The 13,347-nt window shown below is 43.6% G+C and overlaps 1 protein-coding gene and 1 long non-coding RNA gene across 7 annotated transcripts in view; one reads left to right on the forward strand and one right to left on the reverse strand.

Annotated features, from left to right (window-relative positions):
* LOC138176303 (uncharacterized) overlaps positions 1–13,347 on the forward strand; it is a 55,815-nt gene that overhangs the window by 14,658 nt on the left and 27,810 nt on the right. The gene's annotated exons all lie outside the window — the stretch shown is intronic.
* Positions 6,230–13,347, reverse strand: part of ZNF205 (zinc finger protein 205) — a 57,031-nt gene continuing 49,913 nt past the window's right edge. For 4 of the 6 annotated variants that reach the window (XM_069107010.1, XM_069107020.1, XM_069107028.1 and 1 more), the window contains one exon: positions 6,230–9,754. In XM_069107010.1, coding sequence (XP_068963111.1) covers positions 8,655–9,754 — 1,100 coding nt within the window. In that variant the 3' untranslated portion in view covers positions 6,230–8,654. The remainder of the gene's footprint in view (positions 9,755–13,347) is intronic. The other 2 variants (XM_069107003.1, XM_069107045.1) reach the window with 1 other exon arrangement.

The following is a 13,347-nucleotide window of genomic DNA, read 5'->3' on the forward strand; positions in this document are numbered from 1 at the left end:
GTGAACATTCATCTCTCTTCTTTGTTTTCGTACATCTGCCCGAGGACAGGTCCCCGGCCTGGTCTTTCTCTGCTTTCCCAGATCGAGCTCTCCGAGGGCAGGCACCAGGTCCAATCCTCCTGTTTCTGAGCCAAGCACAAAGGAATTCCTACAGCAATCGATCTGGGAAAGAGTGGTCCAGCTGAAGACACTGCCTCTCCCCCCCCCCCCCCCCCCCCCCCCCCCCCCCATTACGAAAGACGCTGACGTTCACAGCAGCAAGTTGTAGCGGGTAGAAGAGAAGGGACAGACAGGGATGGGAAAGGCGAGTCAGGGTTTCACAAAACCTCACAACGTACATCCTTTTCCCATTAGCAGTTTCCCAAGAATAATAACCAGCATTCATATAGCTCTCTAGGGCTTGCAAAGCGCTTCACATGTGACCCTGTGAGTTACATGCCATTATATTAAACCCATATTACTGATCAATGTATCTTGAGACCTCCCTCTTACTAGGTCTCTAGCCCCAACCATGCAGTTGTCATGGTAACAAGTGAAAATAAGATCTATTGCAGCCGGGGTAGGGTTGGTTGGCTAGGCTAGATCAGCCGTAGGAAAGCGATCTCCATGATTGGTCTACTCCAGACCTGAGAAATAGGATCAGGTCGCTTATAGGACAGTGCAGACCTCTCCTCCCTACGATTGGCTGAGAATAGTTTTGACAAGACCTTTAACTGAGCTCTCTCACCTAACTCAATTGCCCTTGACAATCATCCCTTCCTTCCTCTTTGGTATCACACACACACACACACACACACACACACACACACACACACACACACACACACACACACACACACCCTGGGAAAGGCACAGGGTGAATAAGCGTGGAGTCAGAAAGAGTCACCACACTACACATAGTCGACCTTCTCCTGCAAGTGTGCCCCAGACGGACCCAGAAGTACACAAAACAGTCCTCTCACACACTAACGTAGTGGAAAGGCTAACTTGGTTCAAGGGTCAGCTTTTCCTGATATATCTAGCTGCAAGTGCCCAGGATCACTTTTCAAGTCACTGGTAGCCAAACCCTTCAGCCTGTGATGTAACAGGTATCTCCTAGCAACTGCTCCGACCGCTGCCTACCTGTTGACAGAGATCCCAGCAGCCCTGTTACCCAGCTCTGAGTCCCATACCTACTGAAGGCCACCAGGGATCTCCTCAGAGCACCTCACAGTTCTGCTTTTACCTCGGCTTACATGGACCCCTCCCCATTCTGAGCAACACCCTATCCACTAAGACACGCGACCCGTCCCCCTTGAAACCACAGAGAGCACTGCCTAGCTCTGATACAGACCTAGAACCCCACACGAGTCCCTCGGAGCCCAGTCTCCTGTCACCACCTTCTCAGACCCTGGACGCCTCAGGGATCCAGAATCCCTCCCACTGGAGACTAGACAGCAGTCAGCCCAGCTGTGTGCTGGTAAATGTTTAACAACCAGGCAATCGGCTCTCCAGGAAAAAATACGTGCCCACGACACACTTTTAAATTTAATTTGCATTATTATTTTCTCCACCACTTTCTTAAAACTAGATAATCAACAAAACAATAAACCAATCCCTGGTTTGTAGAGTTTGCACAGGTGTAAATGCTCACACTGAAAATTTAACAATTAGAAGTTTCCAATAAGATCAGGAGGGAAATAAGTATGCCCATTATCACCAATAGTATTCAATGTTGTATTAGAAATGGTAGTAATAGCAATAATAAAAAGAATTTTTTTTTGCTTTTTGGAGGGGGGAAGGCAGGGCAATTGGGGTTAAGCGACTTGCCCAAGGTCACACTGCTAGTAAGAAAGAGAAATTGAAGGAATCAGAATGGGGAATGAGGTAATATGACTATCTCTCTTTGTGGATGATATGATAATATATTTGGGAGAACCCTAGAAATTCAACTAAAACATAAGTTGAAACAATACTTTTAGCAAAGTAGCAAGATATAAAATAAACCCACATAAATTATTAGCATTTCTATGTATCATCAACAAAACCATACAAGAAGAAATAGTAATGGATACCCCATTTAAAATAATTGTAGACTGTATAAAATGCCTAGGAGTAAACCTGCCAAGACAAACCCAGGAACTACATAAACATAACTACAAAACATTTTTATACAAATAAAGTCAGATGTAAATAATTGGAGAAATATTAATTGTTCATGGATGAACAGAGACAATATAATAAAACCTGAGATGTAGAGAAGGAAAATTACTTGTCCACAATTACATAGCTAATAAATGGACTTCAGATTTGAGCCCAGGTCTTCTGACTTCAAGCTCAGCACTCCTTCCCATTACATCCCACTACCTCTCTGGTCACCTTGTAAGTGAGCTATGTCTCAGAGCAGAAACCTGGTTTCTCTGCTTGTTCACTGCTGGCCCAAGTTGGTCTCAGTCTCATATCATCACAATCTTGTCCACCTGCAGGAAGCAGGAAAGGGTGGATGACCATAGTTCCATAAAAGGTGCTGTAGAGGGGCAGCCAGGTAGCACAGCGAGTAAGAGCACCGGCCCCAGTGTTGGGATGACCTGGGATCGAATCCGGGCTCAGATACTTAGCACCACACCCAGAAATAACTGGCTGTGTAACCTTGAGCAAGTTACTTAATCCCAATTGCTTTAAAAAAAAGGTGCTATAGAAGTGTGAGTTATTATTAAAGGCTTGGGGTTATAGGCAGATGAATTATGGAAATTCCACTTCCTTCTTAAGCTCTACAAATTTTCTGGAATTAATAATAACTAACATGCATATAGTGCTTACTATGTGCCAAGCATTGTGCTAAGAACTTAACAATTATTATTTCATTTGATATTCACAACAAGCCTGACAAGTAGATGCTATTTTTATCCCTACTTTACAGGTGAGGAAACTGAAGGAAGAAGAGGAACTGACTCACCCAGGGTCACACAGATAATTCTATCCACCTAGGTATCCCAACCATCTTTTCCCAGTCCCACAAATCTGAACTGTACCTTCTGTACCCCTCAGGTCTGCCCAAAGCTATAATGGCTGGGTAGAAACAGTGCTGGAGAAGCTACATGATTTAGTAAAACTGGCTTTGGAGGCAAAACACTTGGTTTCAATCTTGACTGCTTCTTACCATCTGTGGTAAAATAGTAAGAGGAAATTGTTTAACCCCTCTGGGCCTCAATTTCTTCATCTGTAAAATGAAGTTGTTGGATGAAATGGTTTCTAAGATTCCTTACAGCTCTAGATTCTGTGTTCTATCACCTGACTCCAAGTCCAAGTGCTTTATCCTTTAGACTATACTAGGTCTTCTAAAGGCAGCTAAGTTTGAAATCTGACTACATCATGCTACCTTGGACAACTAGGCTGGAGGCTAGAAAGACTGAATCTGAGGAAGAGGAGGAGTTGAAAGGAGAAAGTTGAAACATTTAGATATTTCTCTATTTCTTATTATTGCAAGTCCCAAGGGAGAAAAGAGATTCAGTGGGGAGCTTACCAGAGTGAGTATTATAATGATTCTTATTATAGTTAGAACTTATATAGCTTGTTTCTGGGCCATCTCCAGTTGTCCTGATCTATATCTGGTCCTGGACCCAGATGGTTTCAGAGGAGAAAGTAAGGCTGTTGACTTTGCACAGCCCTCCCTCACTTAAAACCAATTTATTTGCATGGCATGGCATCGTCTTCCTAATGTCATGATCTCTTAGAGAACAAAGGACAACACACACACACACACAGCATGTTGAAGTTTGCAAAATGCTTTATACACATTTTGTTTTTCCTTTGAGCTTTATAATTACCTTGCAGAAAGAGAGCCCAGCATGATTGGATAAGAAAGCCTGCCTTATTCATAGGACCATATAGATCCAGTACTGGCATTGACTTCAAAGGCCTTCTAGTTCAGCTCTCATTTTTTTTTTTTTTGTTTTTTTTGGAGGGTGTAATGAGAGTGTAAATGATACTTTTTGATTGGCCAGTGGGTCCAAAAGGTTGTTACATTCTCTGAGCCAGGAGAAGGCTATATAAGCCCTGATGTGTAGCTTTGTTTTGGGATTCACTTTGAGAAGTGTTCTGTGATTTGATCTGAATTCTGGGAAGCCGTTGTTGAGAGTCCTCCGGCTTTGAAAAACCCAGAATGTGGAAACCCAGATGTTGACTGGGTATGGATGTAATGGTTGGACAGTTTGGAAATCTGTCTACTTGATGTTTCTGTCTTGATAATTATGCCTGTATACTTTGAGGTTCAGGGTGCTGACCTTTTCTCCTGAACAAGGTAAATGATATATGTCTGACTGATTAAAGTAAGCTTGTTAACCCATTTTGAGTTGCTTTCCTTTAACAAAGCAGATCCAAGAACCTGTGGTAGCTGCAAACCCTGAGGACGCTTGGGGTGCTTGCTGCTACAGAGGGGGAAGGCAGGGCAATTGGGGTTAAGTGATTTGCCCAAGGTCACATGGCTAGTAAGTGTGTCAAATGTCTAAGGTCAGATTTGAATTCAGGTCCTCCTGACTCCAGAGCCAGTGCTCTATTCACTTAGCCACTTAGCCGAGGGCCTCCACTCTCTCATTTTATACATATTATCTCATTTGATCCTCATTATAACCTTATGAGATAGGTACTATCATTATCCCCAAGGAAACTGAGGCAGACAGAAGTTAAATGACTTACCCAAAATCAGACAACTATTAAGTATATGAGATCAGATTTGAACTTGGGTCATCTTGATTCTATCCATTCCAACACCTAGCTGCCTCAGAGATAAGAAGAGAATAGAAAGGATGTATCTGGTATAAAAAAAAAAAACAGTTGGGGGGTATGAGAAGAAGAGCAGGTGGAGTGGAGGAACTGTCTCACGAGGTAAAGAAGATAGGGTGAGAATGATTTTTGCCCTGCCCAATAATGCTAACACCCTATCAAAACCTTGTAATGGAAATGCAAATTTGAAGATCTTCCCTGCCCCTAGGCCCTTTGATTGGCTTAAGAGACTCTGAGAACCTTCCTTGATTTGAAAATATACTCTGCCTCCTAATAGGCTGAATGTGGTCACATGGAGCCTGTGGCAGGAGGCTTCGTTTTCAGGAATGCCCACACCTTGATGCTGTGTGATTGGGCAGTGGGTCAAGAGGGTGGTTACATTCTCTGACCCAGGAGAAGGCTATATAATCCCTGATGTGAGGCTTTGCTTTGGGGCTCACTTTGAGAAGTGTTCGGTGATTTGATCAGATGAGACTCTGGGAAGCCTTTGTTGTGAGAGCCCCCGGGCTTTGAAAAACCCAGATGTTGATGGTAACTGTGATTTGGTATGGATGTAATGGTTGGACAGTTTGGAAACCTGTCTACTTGATCTGTTTCTCTGTCTTGTAACTTCTGTCTGTATACTCTAAGGTTTGGGGTGCTGACCTTTTTCCCCTGAATTAGGTAAATGATACATATTTGACTGATTAAAGTAAGCTTGTTAACCCATTTTGAGTTGCTTTCCTTTAACAAAGCAGATCTAAGAACCTGTGTTGGCAGCCACCCTGGGGATGCTGGGGTGCTTGCTGCTACAAACCTGTAGTCCTACTTTTTTCAAGAAAGATGATTCCCCTTCCCTTATTGGTGTTCCAGATGACAAGATATCCTGCATTAATTGGTAAGACATATCTTTACTTGCTCCATTCTGAGATTCAGGGATTCACTCTTAAAATGCACACTAGATGGCAATGACATCTTTTAGGCAGCTATGTACATGACCAGTGGGGCAATCTCCTATTCATGGAGTTTTGGAGCAGGATTACCTCCCTTAAGGCTGCCACCACTCTAATAGATATATAGAGCTATATGTGAAGTTGGAGATGGAAGAGATCACAGAGAAAGCGATATTAAAACTTAAAATGTCAGCTTTGTAAGGGACCTTGAATACAGGATGTTAGGACACCTTCCTTTTTCAACAGATAGGCAGGGGCACTACAGAGACAAATTTTGGAATCGGGCACTACTGCATTGCTGTTTGGATTTACTTAACTTTTTTCTTTGCAACAAAGGATAGCCTATCTGTCCTGAGTCCTCTTCTCCCAGGTAAAGTCCTACCTTCTACAGGAAACCTTTCTCATCCCCCTCAATGCTAGTGCCTTCCCTCTATTGACTATTTCCAATTTATTTTGTGTGTATCTTGTTTGTACATAGTTGTTTGCATGTTGTCTCCCCCATTATACCATGAATGACTTGAGAGCAGGAACTTTATTTTTTTACTTTCTTTTCATTTCCAGTGCTTAACACAGTGCCTGGCTCATAGGAGCTTAATAAATGCTTGTTGACTTTGCAGGAGGAGAGAAATACCAAGAAATGAATGCCAAAAGACATAAATGTTGTATACACATACAATGTTAGGGCTGAAAAGGACCTCAGAGATCACAGTCCACATTCATCATCTTTTTCAGAAAAGTGAGCTGAAGTCCAGAGATAAGAAGTGTCTTACCCAAGGCTGCATAGCTGGCAATGCTTTGACCCCCCTCAGAACTATCAGCACTGCACGCTTTGAACCAAGACCTCAAGGGGCGTAATTCAGGTCATCTAAATCTATCTGCAGGGCATAGTTACAGTTAGCATAGCAACACCAGCACAGAAAAGTGGGAACTGCCCAGCCTGGACCCACTCTTTTCCAATGGCCCCTAAGTTATTAGCACAGTGTCCAGCACATAGTAGGCACTATATGAATGTTAGCTATTTCTATTATTGCTATTATTTTAAAATTTCCTCTTCCATTTTTGTGGCTCATCTTTTCTCTCTCTCCCTGGCAAATTCTAACATGTATTCAAGTCATTTTGCATGGTGATCTGATTAAGATCTTATAAAATAAAAATGGTCAGGAATCTGAGTTGCCAAATAACTCAGTGTAACTCAATTTCACTTAAGACTATAAAGGAGGAAAGGGTTTAAGTTTAATTTTTACCTCTGAAATGGTGAGTGGCTATGTGTCCCTGAGTAAGTACTTAACCTCTCAGTGCTTTTGACAATTCCCTAAGACTGTAAATTACAGAATAGTTGTCTATCTGCTTTAGTAAAGGAAGTTTCCTCTATGAGTACCCTATACTGATGAGATAATACATAGACAAAGGTATACATATCTATGCACACATATGTATATCTGTATATGTGACACATACATGTGCATAGATATATACACATACATGTACCTATTACTTTCCTAATAGCATATCTACATGCTAGGTAGTGTAGATGTTATTATCTCCATTTTATATGTAGAAATACAAGTTAAAAGTATGAAGTATCTTACCCAAGGTCCTGCTGCTAGTAAAGGAGACAGGAGTCAAAGCATGATTTGAGTACCAAGTTCCATGCTCTTTCCCCTACACTATATTATCACTCCAACTAAAAAGGTTGGGTTTTTTCCACGTTTGAGAGGGAGGGGTTCTCCCAAAGTAGGGAAAGCCAAATGGAAATGGGAAGCAAAAGGGGAAGTAGAAGAAATCCTATATCCTGAGGATGACTAGCTTTTCTGGTCTTAGATCCTGTGAAGTAGATGCTGCTGTCCAAGGTACAGTGCAATTCTATGTCTGGACACCAGAGGGCAGACACACGGTTGGGGGGGGAGGGGCAGGGAGCAACAGCAAGGAAGTTAGAGAAAGGATAGCTACCGTATGTGAGATCTCTGCATGAGGCATTCTAGTGCAGTGGACAGTACAGAGGGGGTAGTCAGAAGATTTCCCCTGAAGTCCTGAATGCAATACTGACTATTTGACTGGGGTTAAATAAGTCCTGAATTTTCTTCATTTATAAATCAAGGATAATAGTGCCTGTATTACCTAGCTGTAAGAAAAGTAACATGTAAACCTTAAAGTCATATAGAAATGTGAGCTATTATCTCCTTGTCTCTGGGTTTTACTGTAGTCTTTTGGGGGAATGGGATGGATGACCACTGAGGCACAGAGAATGGTGCTTCCAGAGATCCAGAAATGTTGATGCTCATGCTGTTTGGGAAAGGAAGGAAACACCCATGTAGGTGATAGGGTGGGAGGATTTAGGGGGGGAAGGGGAAAGATTTCTTCCTGATAAATGTATTTTAGGGGAATAGCTACAGTATTTGGTATCTCTCATCCCAAAGACTATGCTTCTCTATCTTTGCAGGACTGTCTTGTCTGGTTTAATGATAGAGGCATGATGACATGACTAGGTCTTACTGAGATGTGCCTTTGGCTAAAAAGGAGAGTCCAGGTCTGAACAGAGGAGAAGAAAGTGCCTGTGGCTTTGAGAAAGGATGGTTGCAGAGGACATGATTTCAGGTTAGCCCAGTACAAGCTCAGTCCCAAAGTGAGTCCTTTTACCTTCCAGGATCAACAGTGGGTTGGGGCCATACTGGTCGGAGTTATAAACTGGTTTCAAAGGCCTTTAATTAGAAAAAGTGCCTGCTCTCTGTAGTCCCTAGCTCCTCTTACAGGCCTGCTCCCAACCCCACTTCTGTCCACTCCCACCCTTATCCCTATAATAATCCACCCCTCTCCTTTTCTGACTCCATATCCCTGTCCTCTTTTTAGCCTCCCTCACCCCTCTCTCACTGCCTCTGGTCTTTGATTAAGCCTATCTTGCGGCTAGGCTCATCAGCACTTGCCCTGGATTCCCTATCCTTACACTATTCCTCCCCTGGCTTTTTAAGGAGGAGCAGGGTGAGGGCTGGTGAGAGTCCCTGCTGCCCCCAGCATCAGCACAGCCAGGGCCTTGGGGCCAGTGTGAATCTTCTGATGTCGAAGAAGGTTAGAGCGGCGGCTGAAGCTTTTGCCACACAGGGGACAGGTGTAGGGCCGGACACCACGATGAGTTCGCTGGTGGGCAGTGAGGTGGGAGCTGTGGCTGAAGCTCTTGCCACAGTCACTACAAGAGTAGGGCTTCTCCCCTGTGTGGGTACGCTGGTGGGCAGTGAGGTTGGAGCGCTGGCTGAAGTGCTTGCCGCACTCAGGACAGGGGTAGGGCTTGACACCTGTGTGGGTCCGCTGATGGGTGACCAGGGCTGAACTCTGGGTGAAGCATTTGCTGCATTCTGGGCATCGATGAGGCTTGGCACCTGTGTGGGTCCCCTGGTGGGTCACCAAGTCGGAACGCCGGGTGAAGCGCTTGGCACACCAGTCACACACATAAGGCTTCTCCCCAGTGTGGATGCGCTGGTGTTGTATCAATGTGGAGTGATGACTGAAGCTTTTCCAGCAGACAGGGCAGGTGTAAGGCTTCTCCCCGGTATGGATGATCTGGTGCTGAATGAGGTGGGAGCTTCGGCTGAAGCACTTGCCACAGTCTGTACATGTGTAGGGCTTCTCCCCTGTGTGTATACGCTGGTGGGTCACCAGGTGAGAGTGCCAGCTGAAACCCTTGCCGCACTCCTCACATGTGTAAGATTTTTTGGTGGGAAGGGTAAGCTGGGGGGCCAGGAGCTCTGCTTCTGGTCTCAGTTTATCCTCTCCTGGGGCTGGGCCTTCTGCACCGTGGTCTTGGCAGTGTTTCTCAGGGATGCAGGGTTTCTTCAGAACAAGAATGTCCAGGTTTTTTTGAAGGTCTTTTTCAGGTAGGACTAGTTTCTTCTGGTTCTTCTCCAGGAGGCTAAGCTGCTCACTTTCCCCAGAGTTCTTCCTGCTGTCTTCTTGCTCCATGGCTTGTAGGACATTCCCATGGGTTCTTCCCAATCCAGTCCCAAACATCTTTGCATCGCCAGCAGCTCCCAATGAAGGAATAAGCCCCACTCTTCCAATCTTTAAAGCTTCTGAATAAAGAGATAATCAGATAAAGATTTTAGAAAGTAAACTGGGAGAATATACTAAGTTCTAAAGGGCAGATGGTTCTGTTCCAAGAAGGTAAGGAAGAATCTGAAAGGGAGAAAAGAACTTTGAAAGGTATCCATTTGATAAAGAAACAGAAGCCCAGACAGGAAAAGTGAGCTGTCTGGAGTCATACAGAGGAAAGAGAAAAATATAAGAGATACTCCAGAGAATTAAGAACCGAACTCTGCAGAACAGAAGGGCTCCAACACAGCTAAACCCTCAGGGAATGGGGTAGGAAATGAAAATGAAAAAAGACCTGCACAAAACAAATGAAATTTGGGAGTATTGGATCCATTATCCTTCATCTCTCTTTATAATGAATAGGAGGAGCTATGTTGACTTAAAGAATAAAGCATGGGTGGGGAACCTGCAGCCCAGAAGCCACATGTGGCCCTCTAGGTCCTCAAGAGTGGCCCTTTGACGGAATCCAAACTTCACAGCCAAAGCACTTGAGGACCTAGAGGGCCACTTATGGCCCCGAGGCTGCAGGTTCCCCACCCGTGGATAAGCGTTTACTCAGCACCTACTAGGTAGGAGACACTGTGCTAAGCACTTTAAAAATATAATCTCATGTGATCCTCCCAACAACTCTTGGAGGTAAGCGCTATTATTATCCCCATTTTGCAACAGAGATAACTGAGGCAGACAGAAGTTAAATAACTTGTCCAGGGTCATATAGCTAAGAAGGTCCAGCTGAAGCTGGATTTCAACTCAGGTATTCCTGATTCCAGATCCAGAACTCTACCTACAGCCTAGCTACTGATTCTAGGCTTATAAAATTATCTGACCTCAGACCCTTGCCACTTACTAGTTGTGTGACCCTGGGCAAGTCACTTAACCCTGATTGCCTCAAAAAAGGAAAAAAAAGAAGTTAACTAGTTCAAACTGTGAGAATGACTTGCCTGTGGCTATACAAACAACAAGTGACAGAGTTGAGACCTGAACTCGGTTCTCTTGTCCTATCCTTTACTCCTTGGTGGCAACTGTTGGGTTACTCCCCCTTCCCCTCTAAGTGATAGGCCAGGGAAGCTCTGCTGAAGGGAAACCACAGAAAGAGACAATAGCTTGGTCATCATTGTAAATTGATGTTGAATATACCCAACACCAAACATCACCACAGCAAAGGGAACATTTTAGAGCTCATGGACCATTTTAGGAATTGTAGCTACAATTAGGCAGGACTTTAGAAATCCCTAATCCAGTCCACCTTTAATGCCCTCAATGGATCTCTACCTGAAAGCCTCCAATGATGGGGATTTTGCCCTACCTTAGGCAGCCCATCTGACTTGTGCACAGCTTTAATAGGCTGTTTTTCTCATACTGAGCAGAAATCAACCTCACAGTAGCTTTTACTCCTAGTAATGTCTTCTGGACTAACCCCTCTTTCATGTGTTTACCCTTCATATTTTTGAAAACAGCTATCATATCTTCTCATTTTCTTCTTCAGGTTCCCCAAGCTCCTTCAACTAATTTTCTGGTTATATGGTATCAAGTCCCCTTATCATCCCAGTTGTCTTCTGGACACACTCCAATTTGTCAGTGTACTTTCCAAAAATGTGGTACTCAGAACCAATGGGCCACATATTCTGCCTGGAGGATGTCAGGATATATGAAGAGCCAAGGAAACTGGGAATTCAAAATTACTGTCACTGGAAATCATTTCAAAACCACCATCCCTATTTGCTGACAGCTACCTTTCTGAGCCTGAGAATTGAGACTGTAGACAGTAGGCTCTTAATAATTACTCCTCAAAGTACATTGTCTTCTTTGGTTTGAACAAATAAAAAAACATGCCAACAGTGGCGTGTGCCCCAGGTTGGCGTCCTAGCACTCATAGGACAGAGGCTCTCTCTCTAACCCCCAAACAACTACTGGGAACATTCAACATCAACATCTACCCTGAAGGTCCTCTTGCTCATGTGGGTTAGAGTCAAAACACACAGATACACTTACTCCTGCATATGAGGCAGTTGACCAAAAGATATTTCTGCAGGCACGTGGGGGGAGTCGGATGGTGAGAGAAAGTCCAGATGGGTTAATTATACTATTCCCTCTGCCTATAATCCTCTTCTGTCTGAACTGTTCCTTGTAACTTTTCCAGCTAAATTCCTCCCCATCTAAAGTCTAACTCAAATGTCAGATCCTCCAGAAATACTTTCCCTGATCATCCCTTTGGAAAGGACCTTTGTTCCCTCAGACTAACAACAACACTTTAGTTATTCCTCTAATTTTTACAGAAAACTCACACAAGGCAAGTGCTTACATGGAAGTCAGAAGAAGTGATATAAGGACACTCTCAAGGTCTCTCTGAAGAACTGTGGAATCTATTGTGAGACATGGAGCACACTGGCACAGGACTAGCATGGCATACCCACATCAAAGAAGGCACTGTGTTCTATGAGTAAAGCAGAATTGCAGTAGCTCAAGAGAAATGTGAGATGCACAAATTTAGAGACATTTCCACTCCAAATGTTCACATAGACTACATGTACCCAACCGTGATAGAGCCGTCCAAGCTCCTGTTGGTCTGATCAGCCACAGACAGCACACCGTACTTGATCCCAACATCCCAATGACGTCCTTTGAGCACAAAGGACAACCACCAACCAGCTGTTCCTCTGTTCGCACTTAGCAGATAGTATTTTGTATTACGATTATTTATGTGTCATTTTCCAGGCCAGAATATAGGTCCACAACACTGCAGTAAGGGTAGGAACCAACCATTTACCTAAACTATGCATCTCCTTCATCACTTAACACAATGTTGTGTAGCCAGCTGGCACTTCAAAATCATACAATGAATTGAATCTCTGCCTACTTATACAGGCCCTGATCAGATGCTGACTCTTTCATTACACCCTCACTGATTCTCCCAACTAGAAGTGATCACTCCATGAAGTTGTCAATATAGTCTCGTATTCACTTAATTATGTTCTAAATGTTGTCATAGCTATCTGTACATAAACTCTGGGGTTTATATACAACAGCTATAAAAAAAATTTGGAGGGGGCAGCTAGGTGGTGCAGTGAATAGAGCACCAGCCCTGGAGTCAGGAGAACCTGAGTTTAAATACGGCCTCAGACATTAAACACAAAAACTAGCCATATGATCTTGGGCAAGTCACTTAGTCCCAACTGTTCCCCCTCAAAAAAAAATTTTTTTTTCATCACAGGATGATGACCCTATATGTTATAAGCTCTCTAAAAATGGTCATTTTCTCCTGACTTCCCAGGTCCCAGAACAATACATTGTATATAGAAGGTACTTAATGAACATATGTCTGATGGAATCAAATTGGCTAGATAAAAAGAGGGGGAGAATTCAAGGTACAGAAGCAGAAGGTAGCAAAGATATATTGATTTAAATCTCATAAATAGAAGTCCTCTTAGGATAGACTGGTCAGGGATTCCTTGGAGTTTATTTTGTGTTTTTCACCATTTTGGGCCACCAATCCTTGCATTCTGACTAGGTGTCTAGTTCCTTCAAGCATGATAAGTTGAAAGAGTGCTAAGACTAAAGCCAGAAGGCCTGGGTT

The sequence above is a fragment of the Petaurus breviceps genome, unplaced genomic scaffold (genome assembly GCF_028583685.1).
Source record: "Petaurus breviceps papuanus isolate PSGF00001 unplaced genomic scaffold, PetGlider_PUasm1.0 138, whole genome shotgun sequence".
Classification (NCBI taxonomy): Eukaryota; Metazoa; Chordata; class Mammalia; order Diprotodontia; family Petauridae; genus Petaurus; species Petaurus breviceps.